Below are 22,348 nucleotides of genomic sequence, written 5' to 3'. Positions count from 1 at the left end.
CAACACCATACCATGACACACCCTGGCTTTTGGACTTGTTCCTGGTAACAGTCTGGATGATCTTTTTTGTCTTCAGAGCACATGGGGTCCATTTCTTACAAAAAAAGACCTGGAACACTGATTCATCTGACCACAATACGTGTTCCCACTGTGTGATGGTCCATCCCAGACGCCTCCGAGCCCAGAGGAGTTGACGGCGCTTCTGCACACAGTTAACATCAGGCTTCCTTTTTGCAAAGTAAAGTTTTAACTGGTGTTTGATGTATTGTGGATTGAAAAAGTTTTCCAAAGTAATCCCAACCCTATGTGGCTATGTCGGCGATAGAAGAATGATGGTTCTTGATGCAGTGCCGTCTGAAGGATTGGAGATCACAGGTGTTCAGCCTAGGCTTGAGCCCTTGCCCTTTATGCACTGAAATTCCTCCAGGTTCCTTGACTCGTTTAATGATATGATGCATCACAGAGGGTGAAATATCCAAATCCTTTCCTATCTTTCTTTGTTTTAATGCCGTCAATGTTGCTCAATATAGAAAATACAGAAAAACCAATGAATGTACACAAATTTTGAATGGTATTGGCACTGTGTGCATGTGAGAGACAGACTCGGAGCAGTGTTGTACTTGCAAAGTTGCGTCTCATACACATGATCAGTGACTTCAATCTCAGTCCAGATGAGCTTAAACAAGCTGCTCTGACATCGACACTCATTCTCTCTCTCTCTCTCTCTCTCTTTGGGAAACACACAGAAATCCAACGCCCAGCTGAAAGTCACCTTTCAGCCAGTCAGACTGCTGTGCTGGTTCGTCATTCAAATAAAACTTCTGTAATTACTCGAGCTACTTTTAACAAAGTGACTCTTTCAAATATTAATAATATCATTGTTTAAATCATTGAATATATATTGGAAAACTACTTATGCTGATAATTCTTTCATGGAAAGACTGAATTAGTTCCTCTTTAATTTTCTGAGCAGGAAATTATTTTACATGTGTTTTTGAAGATAGGCCAACAGTTTTTCTAGTTGCTTCATATTTTGAAAAAATAAAATGGAAACGATTCATCAAAGATAAATAAATCAGGCAAGTCTCCATCACTCCATCACTGAGAACGGAGAGGTTATTCACGTTGGACAGACAGACAGACAGACACACGGTAATCGGACATCAGTGGATGTTTAATTTACAAACAAATCCAAGAATAGAACTGCAGGGAAAACTGAAGGAGGTGATCCAGCCCCAACACCGAAGAGAGAAAGAGACAGAACAGGAGGCACGGAGGTGAGAGTCAGTCCCGCGTTCACGCCTTCCTCTGCTTCAGCATGGTCAGGTACAGCCCCAGAGACTTCTGGATCGAGTCTTTACTGATGAAGTTCACAAAGTTTTTAGTATCAGCTTCTCGGCTGGCCAGCAGTCGGTCCAGCGTCGGCTTCCTCATCATGGATTTGCTGATCTCACGGGCGTGATCTGTGGATCAAACGCATCAGAGATTCATGATGCAGCATGAGAAATTTATTTTGCATTTTAAATGATTAATACAAACGTGACCTCAAACAGTGAAATTTAGGTGTTGTTTCAAAATGTGTGTGTGTGTGTGTGTGTTTGTGTGTGTACATGACATTACACTGTTTCAGGTATAAATCTATATACCGACTGCGTGTATTTGATTGATTGATCTCTGCTTATTTTTGTTTAGGGTACCAATACTTCTGGAGTTCATTCAAATCGACCGATTTCATTTCAGTTTTCGTTTTAAAGCTGGATTTCAATAAAAATGTCTATCTCCTGACACATACAGTTAAATACTGGCGCCCTTTTCTCAAGAGTGGGATGAAAACAGAAAGGCGCTCTGGAGGCACTGAAGGTCAGAAGAAAGGAAGGTTCTGACCTGGAACAGCAAACCACTTGGTCATGGTTTCAGTGGCTGTGCTGATAAGGTTCTCCTCAGGAACCAGCTGGTCCACCAGGCCGATCTTCAGGGCATCAGAAGGACTGTACATCAGACCGAACTGGAGAGAAAGCTCTGTGGTTCTGTGACCCACTGTGTTCACCATCGTGTCCTTAAACCTGACACACACACACACACACGTTTGCATGAAAAAATATATAAGGTAGAACAGTAGCTAAGAAGGTAATAGAAACTGAGAAAAAAAAATATTAAAAAAAAGAGACCAAGAAAGATAAAACTGCAATTTAAAACACTTCAGAATGTACAAATGTTTCTTCTCTTCCAAGAAATTTGTGCACCTTGAAATAAAAACCAAAGTGTCAGAATACTTGTCCCGCTCACTGCGTATCCACTCACGCACCAGAAGGGGGCGACGATGCCGAGCTGCGTCTCGTTGAGGCCGATTCTGTAGTGAGGATCGGCCGCCATGATCCTGTAGTCACATGACAAGGATAACAGACACCCACCTGCGGGACTGGAACCCTGAGAACAAAAGAAAATCACAAGCACACACCGAGGTGAGGGAGCTTCATCAGAGTTTGGTGTTTGGTGAAAGTTCGAAGAGACTCACGTTGATGGCAGCGATGGTGATCTTTCTGTAGCCGTAAAGTTTGAGCCACATGTCCTGGACGGACTTCCAGAACTCAGCGTAGTGCTCCAGATTCTTACCGTACATCTCTAAGATGTCCAGGCCCGCGGAGAAAACCTTCAGCTGAGCCTGGAAAGACACGGGCTGGTTTAATGGTCTCGTAAAAAAATTGCAAGAGTACGATGTTTCCCCCTTTTCTTTATTTTTTCCCCCTTGAAATAACATGAAAGAAAAGAGCGATTGATCTGATCTAACTCAAAAATCCATAATGATGATGAAATGAACAAACATTATTCGACGACATACACTCAAGTCTGTAAGTGTTTAGACAGTGACTCAATGTCATTTTGCCTCTGCACACCACCACGATGGATCTGAAATGTCGCAGACATTTTTTTTTACATCGTATCTCCATTTAAATTGACCGAAAAGCAGTTTCATGCCCATTTATGGCCTGTTTGGTCGATATTTCATGACATTCAGAAGGTCTGGAGTTGATTCCAAGGGCTGAATTTGCATTTGGCAGCTGTTCACAGGAACTCTCAATATGCAGTCCCAAGAGATGTCAATGCAAGTGAAGGAGGCCATCATTGGACTGAAAAAACAAAACAGACCAAACGGAGAGAGAGAGAGAGAGAGAGAGAAACTGTCGGAGTGGCCAAATCGAAAAGCTTGGTTCATTCTTTCAAAAAGTCGTAATGCTAATGCACTGGCGAGTTCAGCAACACCAAAAAGTCCTGGAAGACCACGGAAGACCACGGAAGTGGATGATTGGAGAATTCCTTCCTGAGTGAAGAAAAGCTCTTTCACAACATCGAGCCAAGTCAAGAACACTCTTGAGGAGGTCGTCAAACTCGACAGTCACGAGATGCCGTTGTGAATGAAAATACATGGTTTACCTCAAGATGCAAATGACTGGTGACACGTTAGAACAGAAAGGCTCAATGAGACTTGGCTTGAAAATGTCTCCAAGTGATTTGGACAGATGAAACCAAGATTAACTTGTCCCAGATGATGGGAAGAGTATGCAGAAAGAAAAGCTTATGATCCAAAACTTACCACACCCTCCATCAAACATGGAGGACATGGGCATGTGTGGCATGTGAGGCTGTCAATGGAACCGGGTCACTGGTGTTCAGTGATGCTTTGACTGGTGATAGAAGCAACAGGATGAATTCTAACGTGGATAGAGCTGATACTTTCTGCTCGGATTCAGTCAGATGCTGCACAACTGATCAGACGGTGCTTCACAGTAAAGGGTTCTCCATGGATTGAAAATATAGGGGAGTGGGGGTCAATCGGATGACCTTGAAACAAATTTGCATAAATTTACATATGTCACTTGCATAAAATACTCTCAAATAGTAATCATTTAGAACAGGGTTTCTGCAGGCTTGAACAAGTTCAATTTAAGACTTTTTAAGACCTTTTTAAGACCATAACACAGGGGTCATCAAACTACGGCCCGCGGGCCGACTCCGGCCCGCCACCCTCCTTTGACCGGCCCCCCAGCCCCTCTACCCCTCACCACTTGAACCGGCCCTATGAGGCAATCCCCAAAAGTGGTCATGGCCTATTTTTTTAAATTGCTTTTTGGCAAATAACATGTCTGCATCTTGTATTTTGTTGATTTTTATCAATTAAAATTGATATTTAGTTATAAAATGAACTATTTATATTTTCCGAATTTTCGTCATATGCTCGCGATCAAGCAGTGACAGGCAGCGCACGCGCAGAGAACTGTCAGTGTTCAGGACAGCAAAATGGCTAGCGGTCAGCGAAAAGCTGACAGAGAGTGCAGAGTTTTTAAAGAACAGTGGACCACCGATTATTTTTTCGTTCAGTGTAAGGACCGTGCAGTTTGTCTTGTATGTAAAGAAAGTGTGTCGGTTTTCAAAGAATATAATCTGCGTCGTCACTACGAAACCCGCCACAAAGAGTATGCTAGTTTGCGAGGGAAAACAAGAGAAGACAGGATTCGGAGGATGAAATGCGGACTGGCTGCACAACAGAATGTATTCCTTCGCCAAACCCAGATCAACCAGGCTGCTGTCCGAGCTAGCTATAAGGTAGCTCACCTACTAGCTACCCATGGAAAGCCGTTTACTGATGGGGACTTTGTTAAAGTATGCATGCTTGCTGTGGCCGAGGAGGTGTGTCCCGACAAGAAGGATGCACTCAACGCAGTGAGTCTCTCCGCACCTACTATGACCAGGTGAACCGAAGATTTGGGGGACAACGTGTATGACCAGCTGAATGAGAAAGCATCAGAATTCGAGTTTTTTGCTTTGGCCATGGATGAGAGCAATGACGTGCAGGACACAGCACAACTGCTGTGAGCTATTGCTCATATTATTATAATTTCACTGTTTTTTAAAATGTATTTATTTTATAGGCCTATTTATTTGACCTTTATTAAGTGCTGCACACAATTATTATTAATATTATTAATATCAACAGGCCTACCTACAATTTATAATTTTCCACTCACCTTTGCCAGTGTCAATCACCTCAACTAGGCAGATGTTTCTTACCTTGACAGCTTTGATGTTATTTTTATTAGAAAATAAATAAATGGAATATCTGTGGTATTTCAAATTAAAACAAAGTGTGAAGACTCGATTACTACTTTTGCAAACCACTAGCAAAGATAAACAAATATGTGCCAGGAATCAAGTGTTGGTATAGTAGTGGGGATATAGTAGTGGGGATATAGTAGTGGGGGATATAGTAGTGGGGATATAGTAGTGGGGATATAGTAGTGGGGATATAGTAGTGGGGATATAGTAGTGGGGGATATAGTAGTGGGGATATAGTAGTGGGGATATAGTAGTGGGGGATAGATATAGTAGTGGGGGATATAGTAGTGGGGATATAGTAGTGGGGGATATAGTAGTGGGGATATAGTAGTGGGGATATAGTAGTGGGGATATAGTAGTGGGGATATAGTAGTGGGGGATATAGTAGTGGGGATATAGTCGTGGGGATATAGTAGTGGGGATATAGTAGTGGGGATATAGTAGTGGGGGATATAGTAGTGGGGGATATAGTAGTGGGGATATAGTAGTGGGGATATAGTAGTGGGGGATATAGTAGTGGGGATATAGTAGTGGGGGATATAGTAGTGGGGGATATAGTAGTGGGGATATAGTAGTGGGGATATAGTAGTGGGGGATATAGTAGTGGGGATATAGTAGTGGGGGATATAGTAGTGGGGATATAGTAGTGGGGATATAGTAGTGGGGATAGATATAGTAGTGGGGGATAGATATAGTAGTGGGGGATATAGTAGTGGGGATATAGTAGTGGGGGATATAGTAGTGGGGGATATAGTAGTGGGGGATATAGTAGTGGGGATATAGTAGTGGGGGATATAGTAGTGGGGATATAGTAGTGGGGATATAGTAGTGGGGATATAATAGTGGGGGATATAGTAGTGGGGATATAGTAGTGGGGATATAGTAGTGGGGGATATAGTAGTGGGGATATAGTAGTGGGGATATAGTAGTGGGGATATAGTAGTGGGGATATAGTAGTGGGGGATATAGTAGTGGGGATATAGTAGTGGGGATATAGTAGTGGGGGATATAGTAGTGGGGATATAGTAGTGGGGATATAGTAGTGGGGATAGATATAGTAGTGGGGATAGATATAGTAGTGGGGATAGATATAGTAGTGGGGGATATAGTAGTGGGGGATATAGTAGTGGGGATATAGTAGTAGGGATATAGTAGTGGGGGATATAATAGTGGGGATATAGTAGTGGGGATATAGTAGTGGGGATATAGTAGTGGGGGATATAGTAGTGGGGATATAGTAGTGGGGATATAGTAGTGGGGATATAGTAGTGGGGATATAGTAGTGGGGGATATAGTAGTGGGGATATAGTAGTGGGGGATATAGTAGTGGGGGATATAGTAGTGGGGGATATAGTAGTGGGGGATATAGTAGTGGGGATATAGTAGTGGGGGATATAGTAGTGGGGGATATAGTAGTGGGGGATATAGTAGTGGGGATATAGTAGTGGGGATATAGTAGTGGGGATATAGTAGTGGGGATATAGTAGTGGGGATATAGTAGTGGGGGATATAGTAGTGGGGATATAGTAGTGGGGATATAGTAGTGGGGATATAGTAGTGGGGATATAGTAGTGGGGGATATAGTAGTGGGGATATAGTAGTGGGGATATAGTAGTGGGGATATAGTAGTGGGGATATAGTAGTGGGGGATATAGTAGTGGGGATATAGTAGTGGGGGATATAGTAGTGGGGGATATAGTAGTGGGGGATATAGTAGTGGGGGATATAGTAGTGGGGATATAGTAGTGGGGGATATAGTAGTGGGGGATATAGTAGTGGGGATATAGTAGTGGGGATATAGTAGTGGGGATATAGTAGTGGGGATATAATAGTGGGGGATATAGTAGTGGGGATATAGTAGTGGGGATATAGTAGTGGGGATATAGTAGTGGGGGATATAGTAGTGGGGATAGATATAGTAGTGGGGGATATAGTAGTGGGGATATAGTAGTAGGGATATAGTAGAGGGGGATATAGTAGTGGGGATAGATATAGTAGTGGGGATAGATATAGTAGTGGGGATAGATATAGTAGTGGGGGATATAGTAGTGGGGGATATAGTAGTGGGGGATATAGTAGTGGGGATATAGTCGTGAGGGATATAGTAGTGGGGATAGATATAGTAGTGGGGGATAGATATAGTAGTGGGGGATATAGTAGTGGGGATATAGTAGTGGGGGATATAGTAGTGGGGGATATAGTAGTGGGGATATAGTAGTGGGGATATAGTAGTGGGGGATATAGTAGTGGGGGATATAGTAGTGGGGGATATAGTAGTGGGGGATATAGTAGTGGGGGATATAGTAGTGGGGGATATAGTAGTGTGGGGATATAGTAGTGTGGGGATATAGTAGTGGGGGATATAGTAGTGGGGATATAGTAGTGGGGATATAGTAGTGGGGATATAGTAGTTGGGGATATAGTAGTGGGGGATATAGTAGTGGGGATACAGTAGTGGGGATATAGTAGTGGGGGATATAGTAGTGGGGGATATAGTAGTGGGGGATATAGTAGTGGGGATATAGTAGTGGGGATATAGTAGTGGGGGATATAGTAGTGGGGGATATAGTAGTGGGGATATAGTAGTGGGGATATAGTAGTGGGGATAGATATAGTAGTGGGGATAGATATAGTAGTGGGGGATATAGTAGTGGGGATATAGTAGTGGGGACATAGTAGTGGGGATAGATATAGTAGTGGGGATAGATATAGTAGTGGGGGATATAGTAGTGGGGATATAGTAGTGGGGATAGATATAGTAGTGGGGATAGATATAGTAGTGGGGGACATAGTAGTGGGGATATAGTAGTGGGGATATAGTAGTGGGGATATATATAGTAGTGGGGATAGATATAGTAGTGGGGGATATAGTAGTGGGGATAGATATAGTAGTGGGGGATATAGTAGTGGGGATATAGTAGTGGGGATAGATATAGTAGTGGGGATAGATATAGTAGTGGGGATAGATATAGTAGTGGGGGATATAGTAGTGGGGACATAGTAGTGGGGACATAGTAGTGGGGGATATAGTAGTGGGGGATATAGTAGTGGGGATATAGTAGTGGGGATATAGTAGTGGGGGATATAGTAGTGGGGATGGCTGTGCCAGGCTAGTAATCTCTACTACACAATGAGGCCTGCTGGTGGTTATATTTGTCTGGGTCATACAATTCTATATTATATAGCTGACCCGACCCTGGCCCCCCCATCACAGTCAGGAACGACAATGTGGCCCCCAGAGAAAAAAAGTTTGGTGACCCCTGCCATAACAGGTTAAATTTAAGACTTATGCTGCACAAAAAAATAAAGAAAATTGTATATGAAGAGTATATGAGACAGTCATTGGGTGCACTCATTTTTGTAATTTAAACAAACTTAAACTAGCATGTTTTACCTCAGGCCACAGTGCCGCCCTGCTGTGATTGGCTCAAAACTCAAGACAAGTCTGTGCTTGTCCACTGACGGCTACAGAGGAAGTTGTGCCATTTTCTAATTTACACAGAGCAATTTAAGGTCTTTGCACTTTGCATGCTCCTTGGACAATATGCCTGCATTTTTCTGTTTTTAACAATGAGATACAATCTCTTGCGATGGTGGTCTCGTCAAGATGGCAGCAGTTACACTTCGGTTAAGCAGCAAAAAGAAACATACAATACTAGTAACACAACAGTGCTAACCGCATAGATTAAAAAAGTGGCTATGAACAGACAACAGCACATATCACGTATCATATTACGGCAGGAACAAGCAGTAGTAACATCCATGACCTTACGCTTAAAGCTCGACAAAGGAAAAACTTGACAGCAAGCTAATTAGCATGTTAGCGGCTACAGTCGGTACTCAGCACGTTAAAAGTGGGTCAGCATTCTAACAACATAACGTTACTGTACAAGCAATGCTTATTTAACGGTAACAAACTTAAGCCCTATATGTTGAGATTCCTCTCTTAGTCGTTCGTTAATTTATCACACAGTCTTACCTCAGTCAACTTCTTCCCTCCTTCTGTGAAAATTCAATGTCTCAGACGCAGACACGAGTGGGCGGGGGATGCGTTTGATTAAGTCTCCTGATTGGCTGGTGATAGATTGGTGGGCAGGGGATGCGTTTGATTAAGTCTCCTGATTGGCTGGTGATAGATTGGTGGGCAGGGGATGCGTTTGATTAAGTCTCCTGATTGGCTGGTGATAGACTGGTGGGCAGGGGATGCGTTTGATTAAGTCTCCTGATTGGCTGGTGATAGATTGGTGTCATTATAGCGCGTCGGAGCGGTTCATGCCAGGCTCGAGTCTGACCCACCACTCCGCGGAAACACTTCAAGAGCTACAGTATCACGGTTTTATAGGCAATATCACGCTTCCTTTTGTAAAGGGGCGGCAGAAATTAAACGGGGGCGGGAATCACAGAAAGGGGGGCGGCCCGCACCTCTAACACCCCTCGTGGAGAACCCTGCAGTACAGATGGATAATGGTCCAAAACTGGGGCTGTAATAATCATCCCATCACCTCCATACCACTGTATCGGAGGAGTCCCGCCGTGCTCAACCTGTCACCGTGATTACCATCAGAACAGCTTTTTATCCATTTCTCAGAGTGCCATCATCCTCATGGAGCTTTCAGCTTGGTCTGTGGCCTTGTCTCCATGTATCTGGATATTTCAGAAAACGCACTTTTTGAAAACTAAATTTCTCTCAGCTTTGAAAAAGATCATGTCCACACTACAAGCTTTTTTTTCTCCTCTCTCCATGTGAGAATGAGAAAATGATCCAAAAACACCCACTGACATTAAGCATCACATAAGATTTAGCAAGCGCATGACAACCGACATCACTGCGCGGTGCATTATGGGATGGAACCACCATAGTGCGTGACCACATACCAAAACAAACCAATAGATGTCTCAATGCTACTTCTTGTCCTGCTCATACTGTCTCAGCATGTTTGTTTGAACGAAAAGTGATTGTCCAGAGACCGAGACAAACACCTACTGGAAGGAAAGAAATTCTGTATTGAAAAAAAAACGAACCTTCTCGGAAGCGTGGATCCTCATGAAGGAATGGATTTGCGACTCTGAAGTCTTTCATGAGTCTTGCAGATCAGCTGAGAGCTCTCAGCCCTGCCACATTTATTCTGTGGCTTCCAACATGGACGAAATATCATCAATGCACATTCAGCTCCTCAGTGGAAAAAAGAATGAACAAGTGACAAGTTTAAGCGTGTCATGTCTTTGCCATGCAACAAAAGAGTATTTATTACTGCATGGGCTCCATGTGCCACTTCAGAGCTCGCAGTCAACACTCTCTTCTGCGGTATCCACCTTATTAAAGTGTGAGCGCCGTGTGGAGGGACTGTATACGCGTCTTGGGAACACGTGCGGCTCCGTACAAGTGCTCTAATCGCCAGGAGATGGCGATATTCACAGAACCGTGAGGTGGAATTCTTTGAAATCCATGGGAAGGAAATTTCTATAGAGGTTTTCGACCTGACGTCATGACGTGATACTGTTTACGCCGCCATTTTGGAGGTCAAACAAAGCCACGCTTATCAGCAAACAACGCTTGTAATATCCATCTTCTTCATCACTTACTTTTATCATAGAATGCCTGATACGTGTTGTGCAGTTAGCTGTCACAACAGAAGAGGGGATAAACCTGGATTAACGTTCCATAGGTTCCCGGCCAATCGACAGCGTTGCGAAAAGTGGATCACGGCGATCAGGCGAGAGAATTGGCAGCCCACCGAACACACGTGTTTGTGTGGTGAACATTTTGTCTCAGGTAACTTTTCCAAAAGTTTAAAGATATCATATGCGAGATAAATGACAAATTATACATGTAGCCTAGCACCTAGCCTACACGTAAGCCCTGTTAGGCGGTGTTCAGGCTACCTGGCACCTAGCCCCAGTAGTCAGGCTACGATGGTTTTATCTTTATACATCCATGGTTTTATATACATGAGACGGGGACCGCTTGGCCTCATCAATGGGGCTGCCTGGCACCGGGCTTCTTACTAGTGTTTGGGCGGCTTACGTGTAGTCTAGGTTTAACATACACGGTGCCCTCAGGCGAGGCAGAGTCATGTTGTTGGGTGGGTTGTACTTTTTAGATGTGAATATGCAATGGACAAAACTAGAATTCGATACTAGACATATTAATTATTATCAGGGCTTTGAACCGGAATTTTTTTCCTATTGGTTCGTTCCGAACAGAAACGGAATTTTAACGTTTCCGGTTTTGGGTTCCACCATTAAATAGACGTTCCCGAACCGGTTAGAACAAAAAAATTTCGTTCCCGGAACGGTTAATTACGTTCCCTGTCAGCTGTTTAACAAATGGCTATAAAATTATGTCTCTGTCTCATCCAGCTTAAGCCAAATGTAGGCTAATTCTATTACAACCTTCATTAAATAAGACAAGAAATAATTCAAAACAATTATTATTTCATATGTTGGTGATTTGGATTCTCAGTATGTCTTCCCATCTACACAAACAGAAAAAGTGCCAAAAATGAAAGATAATTCGTTTAGTGTGTTACCAAAGGCTAGTCAGGCCCTATAGAGGGCTACCGCATGACGTCACCGCGCCGCGAGATTTTGTTAGGCGCCATATTGGAAGACCAAGTACACATCTATGCAAGTACATACATACATAAAACAAACTACACCTGAAATGTAGCCAGGGCCGGTTCTGCCCTAATCTGGACCCGGGTGCAACATCGCGCAAACCCCCCCCCCCAAAAAAAAAAAACAGTCTAAATCAGGACAACCATCACATAACTATAACTATAAACATTTTATATCAACTATTTTAACTAAATGGGCTATAATAAATAAGCCTGCAGGCAGCCACGGCGGGCCGCCTCAGAAAAGTAACCATTCAATGACACAACTGAAAGCCTGCAGCCACGGCGGGCTGCCTTAAAAAGTAACCATTTGTCCTACCTTAAAACTCGTTTTGCATTTTCTGCCTCCTTTTTTGTATTTTCGACCCTCTGTTTATTTTCTTTCCTTTTCTGAAAACCCGATTTGTGTCCAGACATTTTGTTCTGCTACCAACGAACTAACTCGTCAGGTCTCGTCTCTCGAGCCCGCGATGATTCCCGTGGGAAGGGCAACAACTGATACATTTTTACAAACAGCCAATAGGGAGGTTGCATCGTTCAGGCTCTTATTTGCTCAGACACTCAGTAATTCACTTATTCACTAGTAGTCCACCTTCCCGCTCTCTCCATTCAATCAGCGAACGTCACACAGGAAGTGAACCCCAGCGGGTCATAGAAACTTGCGCAGGAGAAGAATGACTATTTGTAGGCTACAGAAACTTTGAGGAACGAAATAAAAACCGGTATTAACCGGTTACCATTATTTTTAATAAGCGTTTCTGTTCCGGAACATAAAAAATAATAAAGTTTCTGGTTTCGTTTCTGTTCCATGTGAAATAGAAAAAGTTCCCGGTTTTCGTTTTCGTTCCTTGAACCGGTTCAAAGCCCTGATTATTATGCGTTTTTCTATATGATTAATGTAACTCTCTCTCAACCTGGACACTATTTTTCTAACTGCAATGAATTTACTTTTATTTGGTATCACGTTGAAGTAGACTGTTATGGAATTTTTTTGCCACAAAATGTTGTTGGAAATCTTTGCATATGTTGTCATGGCAACCATTCAAACAATGCATGCTGTGAAAAGGGAAAATACATATTTTTTGACAAATCTTTCAAGTAGGTTTTTCTATTTAAATATTAAAAGTAGTAGCCTACTTCTTAAAGTTATTCAATTTAGGTTTAGTAGCATATTGACAGTGTAATGTCGCTCGATAACCCACATGTTGGGCTAGCGGGAGTCGCCATTGTTGTGACCACCAAAATGGCGCCATCTACTTGTCGACATGGCAACGGTCACGTGGGTCGAAAACCTCTATAGAGAGCGTGCACGTGACGTCACGAGGTCACGTGATATTTGTTTATCTGCCATCTTGGACGGCATGGCTGCGCATAGAACTTAGACGAACCCGTTCTAATTATCAAGTGTGTGGGAGTAGATCTTTCGAGAATGAACAAGATATAACCAGCATTTGGTTGTACCAATAGGCAGGGCCAAAAGGAGGGCCTGTCATCTTATAGATTCCCCGCAGACGAGGAGAGACGCTGTTTTTAGTCACTGCACACTTTATTGGACCATTGGGGTCTTTTCAAAATATTAGTTAGAACTTGCTGTATAATTGTAGTATACTGCACCACCTATCACCAAGTTGTGATCAAAAACACATCACTGGTTTTCACATGGATGTGTAATATTAATGTTCTTAATAAAATATGTATACAAATGCATAACTTGTTTATAAAGTTCTTCCTATCAGATTGTGTAAAGTACTGAAAAAGAATATGTTGTTATTTTAGGCACATAGAGGTGCAAGAAAATATTTTTTTAATTTGTTTGAATATAGAAGCTGGACATATCTGTGACCCCTATACATTTATATCTGATACTGAATAATAATTCTGCACAGATAAAGATAGCGGTGATTTGTGATTTTTTTTCAGACAAAAACATATATATTTACAACCCTGTCATTATCTGGAACTGAGTTTAGATTTCGAACATTCTTACGATAAAACGTCCTGCGTAGTCTCCTTATGATAAACGTCTTAATGCCACTTACCCGTGAGGTTATCAAGTAGACATTCTTCTTCGGAACCTTCCAGAGGTATAGTTGGGATGCCCATCCCGCAACAAAATATTTATAAGCTTCCAGGCTCTTGTAAGCTTTGAGGGCTTTGCCAGTGTAACACGATTCACGATTAACAAGAAAAATGTAAATGTCGTGGTAGGCCAGATCGGGCAAATCGCCGGCACCGCAGCTCCGAATTTCCCTGAACAAGGATTGCGGCAAGTTGTACGGATCTGCAATCCCCAACCTGGAACACTTTTCCACGTAACGCTGCCTCACGTCACCTTCAAGATGCTGAACAAACTTAGACAAGTTATCGCGTGATGTAGATGGGGTATTTTCTGAATTTTCTTGGGGATTACTCCCTGGATCCATTACGCTCGCGCAAGGTAAACAATCCTGAAGCCGTCCAATATGGCGGAGTACACACGGACAGGTCACGTGACTGCACATCCTCTATAGATGACTTGCAACCACGTGATCAAAACGTGCTACGTCATGAGCGTCCACCATGATGGCGGATATACAAAGCAACTCGGATGGCAGCCGCTGAAAACGTGTCTGTAAATAAACAATGCTGAATTTACTCAGTCTTACCACGATTTGAACGCTCAAGCGAAGATTCAGTACAAAGAGAAGACAGATATGTGTGGTTTTGACCCATCCATCCATCCATTCATCCATTATCTGTAGCCGCTTTATCCTGTTCTACAGGGTTGCAGGCAAGCTGGAGCCTATCCCAGCTGACTACGGGCGAAAGGCGGGGTACACCCTGGACAAGTCGCCAGGTCATCACAGGGCTGACACATAGACACAGACAACCATTCACACTCACATTCACACCTACGCTCAATTTAGAGTCACCAGTTAACCTAACCTGCATGTCTTTGGACTGTGGGGGAAACCGGAGCACCCGGAGGAAACCCACGCGGACACGGGGAGAACATGCAAACTCTGCACAGAAAGGCCCTCGCCGGCCACGGGGCTCGAACCCGGACCTTCTTGCTGTGAGGCGACAGCGCTAACCACTACACCACCGTGCCACCTGGTTTTGACCCATATTATTGAAAAAAGTCGGATTTTTCTGAGGATAAGACGCTTCTACTGACCATCAAGTACCCAGATATCGCGTTCTATCTGGTTTGGCTGCCGAAGAATCAACTCCGACCTTGGACGAAACGTAGCCCGTTTTCTGAGTGGGTGCCCAGTCTGGATTGTTTCTATCATGTAATTTTGCTGGCGCTCTTAGAAGCATGTTAAAATTATAACAACGACCGAGTGAACCGCGACAAGAGAACGCTCATTTTAGAGCAAAATTCTAGCAACACGTAATAAAATTCTTCCATGATATTATCCAGAAAGCTTTCGAATCTCACCTGAGATAACCGATCACTGCAAACACGAGCTGTTTTGGTTTTAGTCTCTGTTAGATCAGACATGCCGATGTTGTTCAGCCGCGCTCGTCTCCTCTCCGTACTGAGCCTCAGAGTTTCCTCGCCCTCTTTCTGAATCACGGACGCAATTCTAAAAAATTGGAACGTGTCGCGGTCACGAGTCCTGTTGTGACCACGACCATATACAGCACAAAGATATGGCAGAGCGAAAAGGACGCTTAAAGCAGTGGAAAAACAAAGAGAGTTGCGCACGCCTGACTATGTTTTGTACGGAATGTCGCTTGACCCCGCATTTGTTTTCATATCCACCAACACGGCCGACATCCGGGTTTCTATTTTGCTTTGACGTCACTTGCACGTCAAGGATATTGCTGTAGCCCTGTCCAAAACATCCCACGAAAGCAACCCAAGCGCTCCTTAAGGCGAAGAAATTGAATATTCTGAAATGGCTGAGTCAGTCAACCCAAATCAACACACTTTTCACTTCGTGAAGACAAAACCTGAAGGCAGAAAGACCCAGAAACAAGCAGCAACTGAAGGCCTGGGAAAGGATCTCAAGGGAGGAACGTCAGCTTTTGGTGATGTCCATGCGCTCCAGACTTCAGGAGGTCAGTGACTGCAAAGGATTTGCATCCAAAAATAAAAAATAACCCTGAAATGTAGAACGATGCTCGTTTGTCGAATTACATTTGAGCTGGTGAGAATGAAAGGACGACATGAAAAAAAAAAAGATTGTAATTCCTAAATGGTTCACGCATTTCTAATCCGTTGTGGTGGTGTGCAGAGGCAAGAGGGCAAAAACTGTAACAAAAACAATATTAGTATAAATACGGAGGTGATTGTAGGAAATCGTGCGCACTGATTGGTCGAGAAATTCGGACTATTTCTCGAGAATCACCTCGAGCGACTTGGCAAAATGGCGACTGAACGCTTTGTCACCGTAAGTGAGGAAGAATTACACATGAAGAAGGAAAATTCTGTTCCGAAAAGCACTAAAGATGCTCCGAAGTTTGGTCTAAAACTATTCAAAGGGAAGATGGGATTGGGATTTATTTTATCGATTTCAAAACAAAGTATTTTATGTGACTCGGCGTAGATCAGTGAAACAAGTCCGTGCTGCGACTTTATTACATTTACATGCTGCTTTTGAAGACTGAAATACATTTTTAATACAATTTAAAATTTTTAAATAAATATTGCTAAATAAATAATAATAATAATAAATATCGACTTCATCTTTTTTTTTTTAATTGCCGGCAGTAAGTCAGACCTGTTCCCAGTGCATGTTGGACTCTGGCAGGGCTGCCCTTTGTCACCGGTTCTGTTTATAATTTTTATGGACAGAATTTCTAGGCGCAGCCAGGGGCCGGAAGGAATCCTGTTTGGGAACCACAGGATTTCATGTCTGCTTTTAGCAGATGATGTTGTCCTGTTGGCTTCTTCAAACCAGGACCTTGAGCATGCACTGGGGTGGTTTGCAGTCGAGTGTGAAGCGGCTGGGATGAGAATCAGCACCTCCAAGTCCGAGGCCATGGTTCTCGACCGGAAAAGGGTGGCTTGTCCTCTCCAGGTTGGTGGAGAAGTCCTGCCTCAAGTGGAGGAGTTTAAGTATCTCGGGATCTTGTTCACGAGTGAGGGAAGGATGGAGCGTGAGATCGACAGGCGGATCGGTGCGGCCTCCGCAGTGATGCGGTCGCTTTACCGGTCCGTCGTGGTGAAGGAGGAGCTGAGGCAAAAGGCGAAGCTCTCAATTTACCGGTCGATCTACGTTCCGACTCTCACCTATGGTCATGAGCTTTGGGTAATGACCGAAAGAACAAGATCGCGGATACAAGCGGCCGAAATGAGTTTCCTTCGCAGGGTGGCCGGGCGCTCCCTTAGAGATAGGGTGAGAAGCACAGTCACTCGGGAGGAGCTCGGAGTAGAGCCGCTGCTCCTCCACATTGAGAGGAATCAGCTGAGGTGGCTCGGGCATCTTTTTCGGATGCCTCCTGGACGCCTCCCTGGGGAGGTGTTCCAGGCATGTCCCCCTGGGAGGAGGCCCTGGGGAAGACCCAGGACACGCTGGAGGGACTATGTCTCTCGGCTGGCCTGGGAACGCCTCGGTGTTCTTCCCGAGGAGCTGGCCGAGGTGTCTGGGGAAAGGGAAGTTTGGGCTTCCATGCTCAGACTGCTGCCTCCGCGACCCGGTCCCGGATAAAGCGGAAGAAGACGAGACGAGACTTCATCTTGGTTATTATTCTCCGATATTCACTTCACCTTTGGTGAATGTGTGCTAATTAGTTAGATTCGTGACAGAAACTAAATGAGAAAAATAAATTCTTGATGACAAGTGCATGATGAAATCCTGAAAAAGGATTTATTATTAATAAGCATTACTAATTTCTGAATTAGTTTGTGATTTATTCCATTTGTTTTTCAGAGAAAACACCCGCACATTTTTAAATTCTCCAATTTGAAACCTTCATCCGGTCATGCCTGGGAATCTGGATCATTCTGAATCTAAATAAATCAATAAAAATGCTTCTCTCCATATTTATTCTATTTTTTTCTAACTTCTGAAATCCTGCGTGTCGTGACGTACCGAGGTGAAAATCACTCCTCTGCAGCTCTTATCCAGCTCCAGTTTCTCTAAACTGATGGAGAACTCGGTCAGAAAGTCCAGACTCATGCTGTTCACCGGTGGGTTCTGGAACTTCACCACAGCAATCCCTGCACCAAACAATCACGTCTCAATAAAACAATAAACATATCAATAAAACCTGAACACGCAGAATGTCATGAAAATCCTGTAAATTGTGAAAAACGTTCGTCTCCTGCTCACGCTCCTGAGTGTGTGGACTTTTACGCAGAAGAACACTAACTCATGTAAACCTCAATTTGACTGAGTTCAAATCATTTAATCTGATCGATTACTTGTGTTTATAGCAGGAATCTACTGCAGAGGTTATTTTTATTTTGTTTAAAGCTGATCGCGGACGCCCTGATGCACAGTGACGATCAAATACTCGTCCTCATGCTTATTGACGAGGGCAGGGACAAAGACAAGCATCGAGAACCATCGAGATTTACTGCTTGCTTCTTATTATTTATGTTATTCTTATAATGATTATCATTCAGTATTTTATTGGCACAGAAGCGAGTCAAAATAACCTCCGCTGCTGTTCTTCAGTCTTCCCCCTGGTTGTTCGCTTCGTCCCCCTGCTGTCTGCGCACGTGACCTTTTATGGAGTTTCGTCAGCATCACGACATGAAACGAGCCGTGTCAGGAACGTGCTTTACACTTTCTCGGTGATGAGTGTTCAGACATGAGCACAAAGAAAATCAGCTTTTCAGAAACTTCTTTAAATCTGGCAGAAACTTTTAATTCGGTTTGGGTGACAAATTAGTTCAAAAATAAAGAACTGACTTCTATTTATTTCAATGTTCTTCTTTACGTTCGCTTGAAATCTTCAGTCACACTTTTACATGACTACTTTTATATTATTTTTATTGACTGTACTTGATTTTTGATTGGTAGTACAGTGGTGCTTGAAAGTTTGTGAACCTTTTCGAATTTTCTATATTTCTGCATAAATATGACCTAAAATATCATCAGATTTTCACACAAGTCCTAAAAGTAGATAAAGAGAACCCAGTTAAACAAATGAGACAATGATACTTGGTCATTTATTTATTGATAAAAATGATCCAATATTACACATCTGTGAGTGGCAAAAGTATGTGAACCTCTAGGATTAGCAGTTAATGTGAAGGTGAAATTAGAGTCAGGTGTTTACAATCAATGGGATGACAATCAGGTGTGAGTGGGCACCCTGTTTTATTTAAAGAACAGGGATCTATCAAAGTCTGATCTTCACAACACATGTTCGTGGAAGTGCATCATGACACGAACAAAGGAGATTTCTGAGGACCTCAGAAAAAGTGTTGTTGATGCTCATCAGGCTGGAAAAGGTTACAAAACCATCTCTAAAGAGTTTGGACTCCACCAATCCACAGTCAGACAGATTGGGTACAAATGGAGGAAATTCAAGACCATTGTTACCCTCCCCAGGAGTGGTCGACCAACAAAGATCACTCCAAGAGCAAGGCATGTAATAGTCAGCAAGGTCACAAAGGATCCCAGGGTAACTTCTAAGCAACTGAAGGCCTCTCTCACATTGGCTAATGTTAATGTTCATGAGTCCACCATCAGGAGAACACTGAACAACAATGGTGTGCATGGCAGGGTTGCAAGGAGAAAGCCACTGCTCTCCAAAAAGAACATTGCTGCTCGTCTGCAGTTTGCTAAAGATCACGTGGACAAGCCAGAAGGCTACTGGAAAAATGTTTTGTGGACGGATGAGACCAAAATAGAACTTTTTGGTTTAAATGACAAGCGTTATGTTTGGAGAAAGGAAAACGCTGCATTCCAGCATAAGAACCTTATCCCATCTGTGAAACATGGTGGTGGTAGTATCATGGTTTGGGACTGTTTTGCTGCATCTGGGCCAGGACGGCTTGCCATCATTGATGGAAGAATGAATTCTGAATTATACCAGTGAATTCTAAAGGAAAATATCAGGACATCTGTCCATGAACTGAATCTCAAGAGAAGGTGGGTCATGCAGCAAGACAACGACCCTAAGCACACAAGTCGTTCTACCAAAGAATGGCTAAAGAAGAATAAAGTTAATGTTTTGGAATGGCCAAGTCAAAGTCCTGACCTGAATCCAATCGAAATATTGTGGAAGGACCTGAAGCGAGCAGTTCATGTGAGGAAACCCACCAACATTCGGAGGAACGTGCTAACATTCCTCCAAGCCGGTGTGCAGGACTGATCAACAGTTACCGCAAACCTTTAGTTTCAGTTATTGCTGCACAAGGGGGTCACACCAGATACTGAAAGCAAAGGTTCACATACTTTTGCCACTCACAGATATGTAATATTGGATCATTTTCCTCAATAAATAAATGACCAAGTATAATATTTTTGTCTCATTTGTTTAACTGGGTTCTCTTTATCTACTATTAGGACTTGTGTGAAAATCTGATGATGTTTTCAGTCATATTTATGCAGAAATATGTATAGAAAATTCTACAGGGTTCACAAACTTTCAAGCACCACTGTACCTTCTTCTTTGTCACTCCTATTATTATTCTTACTCTTATTTTTATCTTGTATTTTTGACAAATTTATTTTCTTTAAAGATTTTTTGGGGGCTTTTTTCACCTTTTATTATTGGATAGGACAGTGTAGAGACAGGAAATGAGCGGGAGAGAGAGACGGGGAGGGATCGGGAAATGACCTCGGGCCGGAATCAAACCCAGGTCCCCGGATTTATGGTATGGCGCCTTATCCACCTGAGCCATGACGCCCCCAAATTTATTTTATTAACTATCCAGTAAATGTTTTATATTATTTTAATCGTCACACTTTTACTCTGTTTTTTTAACGTTTTTTCTTTCCGTCACCGCAAATATTATTTCACTGCCTTTAGGCTGTTTATTTTCTATTCACACAGTGAACTGTGCAATATAAATAAAGATTATGATGATGATTACTCCGACTCCATCCCTGGGCAATCATTCGTACCAGTGCTGCTGTCCAGGTCCACATTAATTTTGGATGAAGATGATGAATTTCTATTGCTGGAACCGAAGGAGGACAAAATGGAGGTTCTGCCATGTTTACTGGCTCCAGAGAAGAGCTGAGAAGATCCTGAGAAATTCAGGAGAAAAGGAATCATGTGAAGATGAACACAAACTTCCTGGTTTTGACTTGGCTTTGAAATCGACATGACTTTATTTCAGTAAGAGCTCCACTGGGCGTGAACTCATCACCTGTGCACCCGATCTAGTGCACTCGATGTCTCATGAATAGGGTGACCAGACGTCCCGGTTTTACCGGGACAGTCCCGATTTGGGGTTGTGTGTCCCGAGTCCCGACAAAAGTCTGTCGGGACACAGATATGTCCCAGTTTTCGCCACTCGTGACGTTTGCGACTGAGCAGCGTGGGAATCATTAGCGGAGAAATGTCTGACTGCATTTACTATTTTAATGAATTGACAGGAATCGCAAACTTTCCTGGTTACTGCCCCCTGGCCCTGTGGCATGGGTGTTTATTTAGCCACATTATTCCAGACAACAGAACGGGTTGCCATGCAACAATAAAATAAACATTAACTGGCGCGAATGTTCTTTGTCTAGCAGCAGTAATGCTGCAGCAATTATGCCGAAAAGAAAATGTACCTTTTCCAAAGATTTACAGGGCACCTACCCCTTCCTCCGAGAGGTGCAGCAGCGCACGAAGCCTACCGCACACACTGTAAGTGCTTTGTTCTTGTAGTGAGTTGGGCAGCCTGTGTTGCAAATGCTGTGCGCTCCTTTTTTTTATTCACCTTGTTATCCCAAGATAACGACATAATTAATTCAGGATCTCGAGAAAACACAACTAATTCGAGATCTCGAGACAACAAAACCGTTATTCCGTGATCTCAAGAAAACAAAACAATTATTTCATGATCTCAGCTGGATCACTGTATCTCCGTCGGTAGAGACGAAGCTGGGCCAGTCTTCTGCGGAGGTGCCGCGGACTAATTTTGAAATTATCCCTTATTAAAAGACTTAATGCAATCTCTCCCTGTGTCAACCCCTGATCAAAATATTGCCTTATTAGGTGACCGATTATTCCAGACATTCTAATGACCAAAGTTGCGTCTATACAGAATGAGAAACAGCCCCAAAGTCAGCATATCACAAGTCTCCTGGCGCACCTGAATGAACCATTTCTCAGCTGTTTACTCAAGATCATGAAATAATTGTTTTGTTTTCTCGAGATCCCGAATTAGTTGTGTTGTTTTCTCGAGATCCTGAATTAATTATGTCGTTATCTCGGGATAACAAGGTGAATTAAAAAAAGGATTATATGAAGGGCCTCTCTCGGCTTCCGTAGTATATATTCTCAAATCACTTGTCTCTTTTTTGTTTCTGTTTAACATACCATTCTGACAGTTTGGCCATATTGCTGTGTTGAACAGCTTGTGGGGCGGCATGGTGGTGTAGTGGTTAGCGCTGTCGCCTCACAGCAAGAAGGTCCAGGGTTCGAGCCCCGGGGCCGGCGAGGGCCTTTCTGTGCGGAGTTTGCATGTTCTCCCCGTGTCCGCGTGGGTTTCCTCCGGGTGCTCCGGTTTCCCC

General features: G+C 43.2%; 1 protein-coding gene across 2 annotated transcripts in view; it reads right to left on the bottom strand.

The window, feature by feature from the left end:
- Positions 1–1,156: 1,156 nt before the first annotated feature.
- The window catches only part of LOC132868270 (enoyl-CoA delta isomerase 1, mitochondrial-like), a 22,265-nt gene continuing 1,073 nt past the window's right edge, over positions 1,157–22,348 (bottom strand). Inside the window, exons 2-7 of one of the 2 annotated variants that reach the window (XM_060901106.1) lie at positions 20,747–20,872; positions 17,756–17,883; positions 2,516–2,662; positions 2,306–2,427; positions 1,885–2,063; positions 1,157–1,463 (exon numbers count right to left, since the gene is read on the bottom strand). In XM_060901106.1, the coding sequence (XP_060757089.1) occupies positions 1,297–1,463; positions 1,885–2,063; positions 2,306–2,427; positions 2,516–2,662; positions 17,756–17,883; positions 20,747–20,872 (869 nt within the window). In that variant the 3' untranslated portion in view covers positions 1,157–1,296. The remainder of the gene's footprint in view (positions 1,464–1,884; positions 2,064–2,305; positions 2,428–2,515; positions 2,663–17,755; positions 17,884–20,746; positions 20,873–22,348) is intronic. The other variant, XM_060901107.1, reaches the window with a different exon arrangement.

The sequence above is a fragment of the Neoarius graeffei genome, chromosome 20, assembly GCF_027579695.1.
Source record: "Neoarius graeffei isolate fNeoGra1 chromosome 20, fNeoGra1.pri, whole genome shotgun sequence".
NCBI lineage: Eukaryota > Metazoa > Chordata > Actinopteri > Siluriformes > Ariidae > Neoarius > Neoarius graeffei.
The sequence above is the reverse complement of the archived record's forward strand: the minus strand, read 5'-3'. Positions and strand labels throughout refer to the sequence as shown.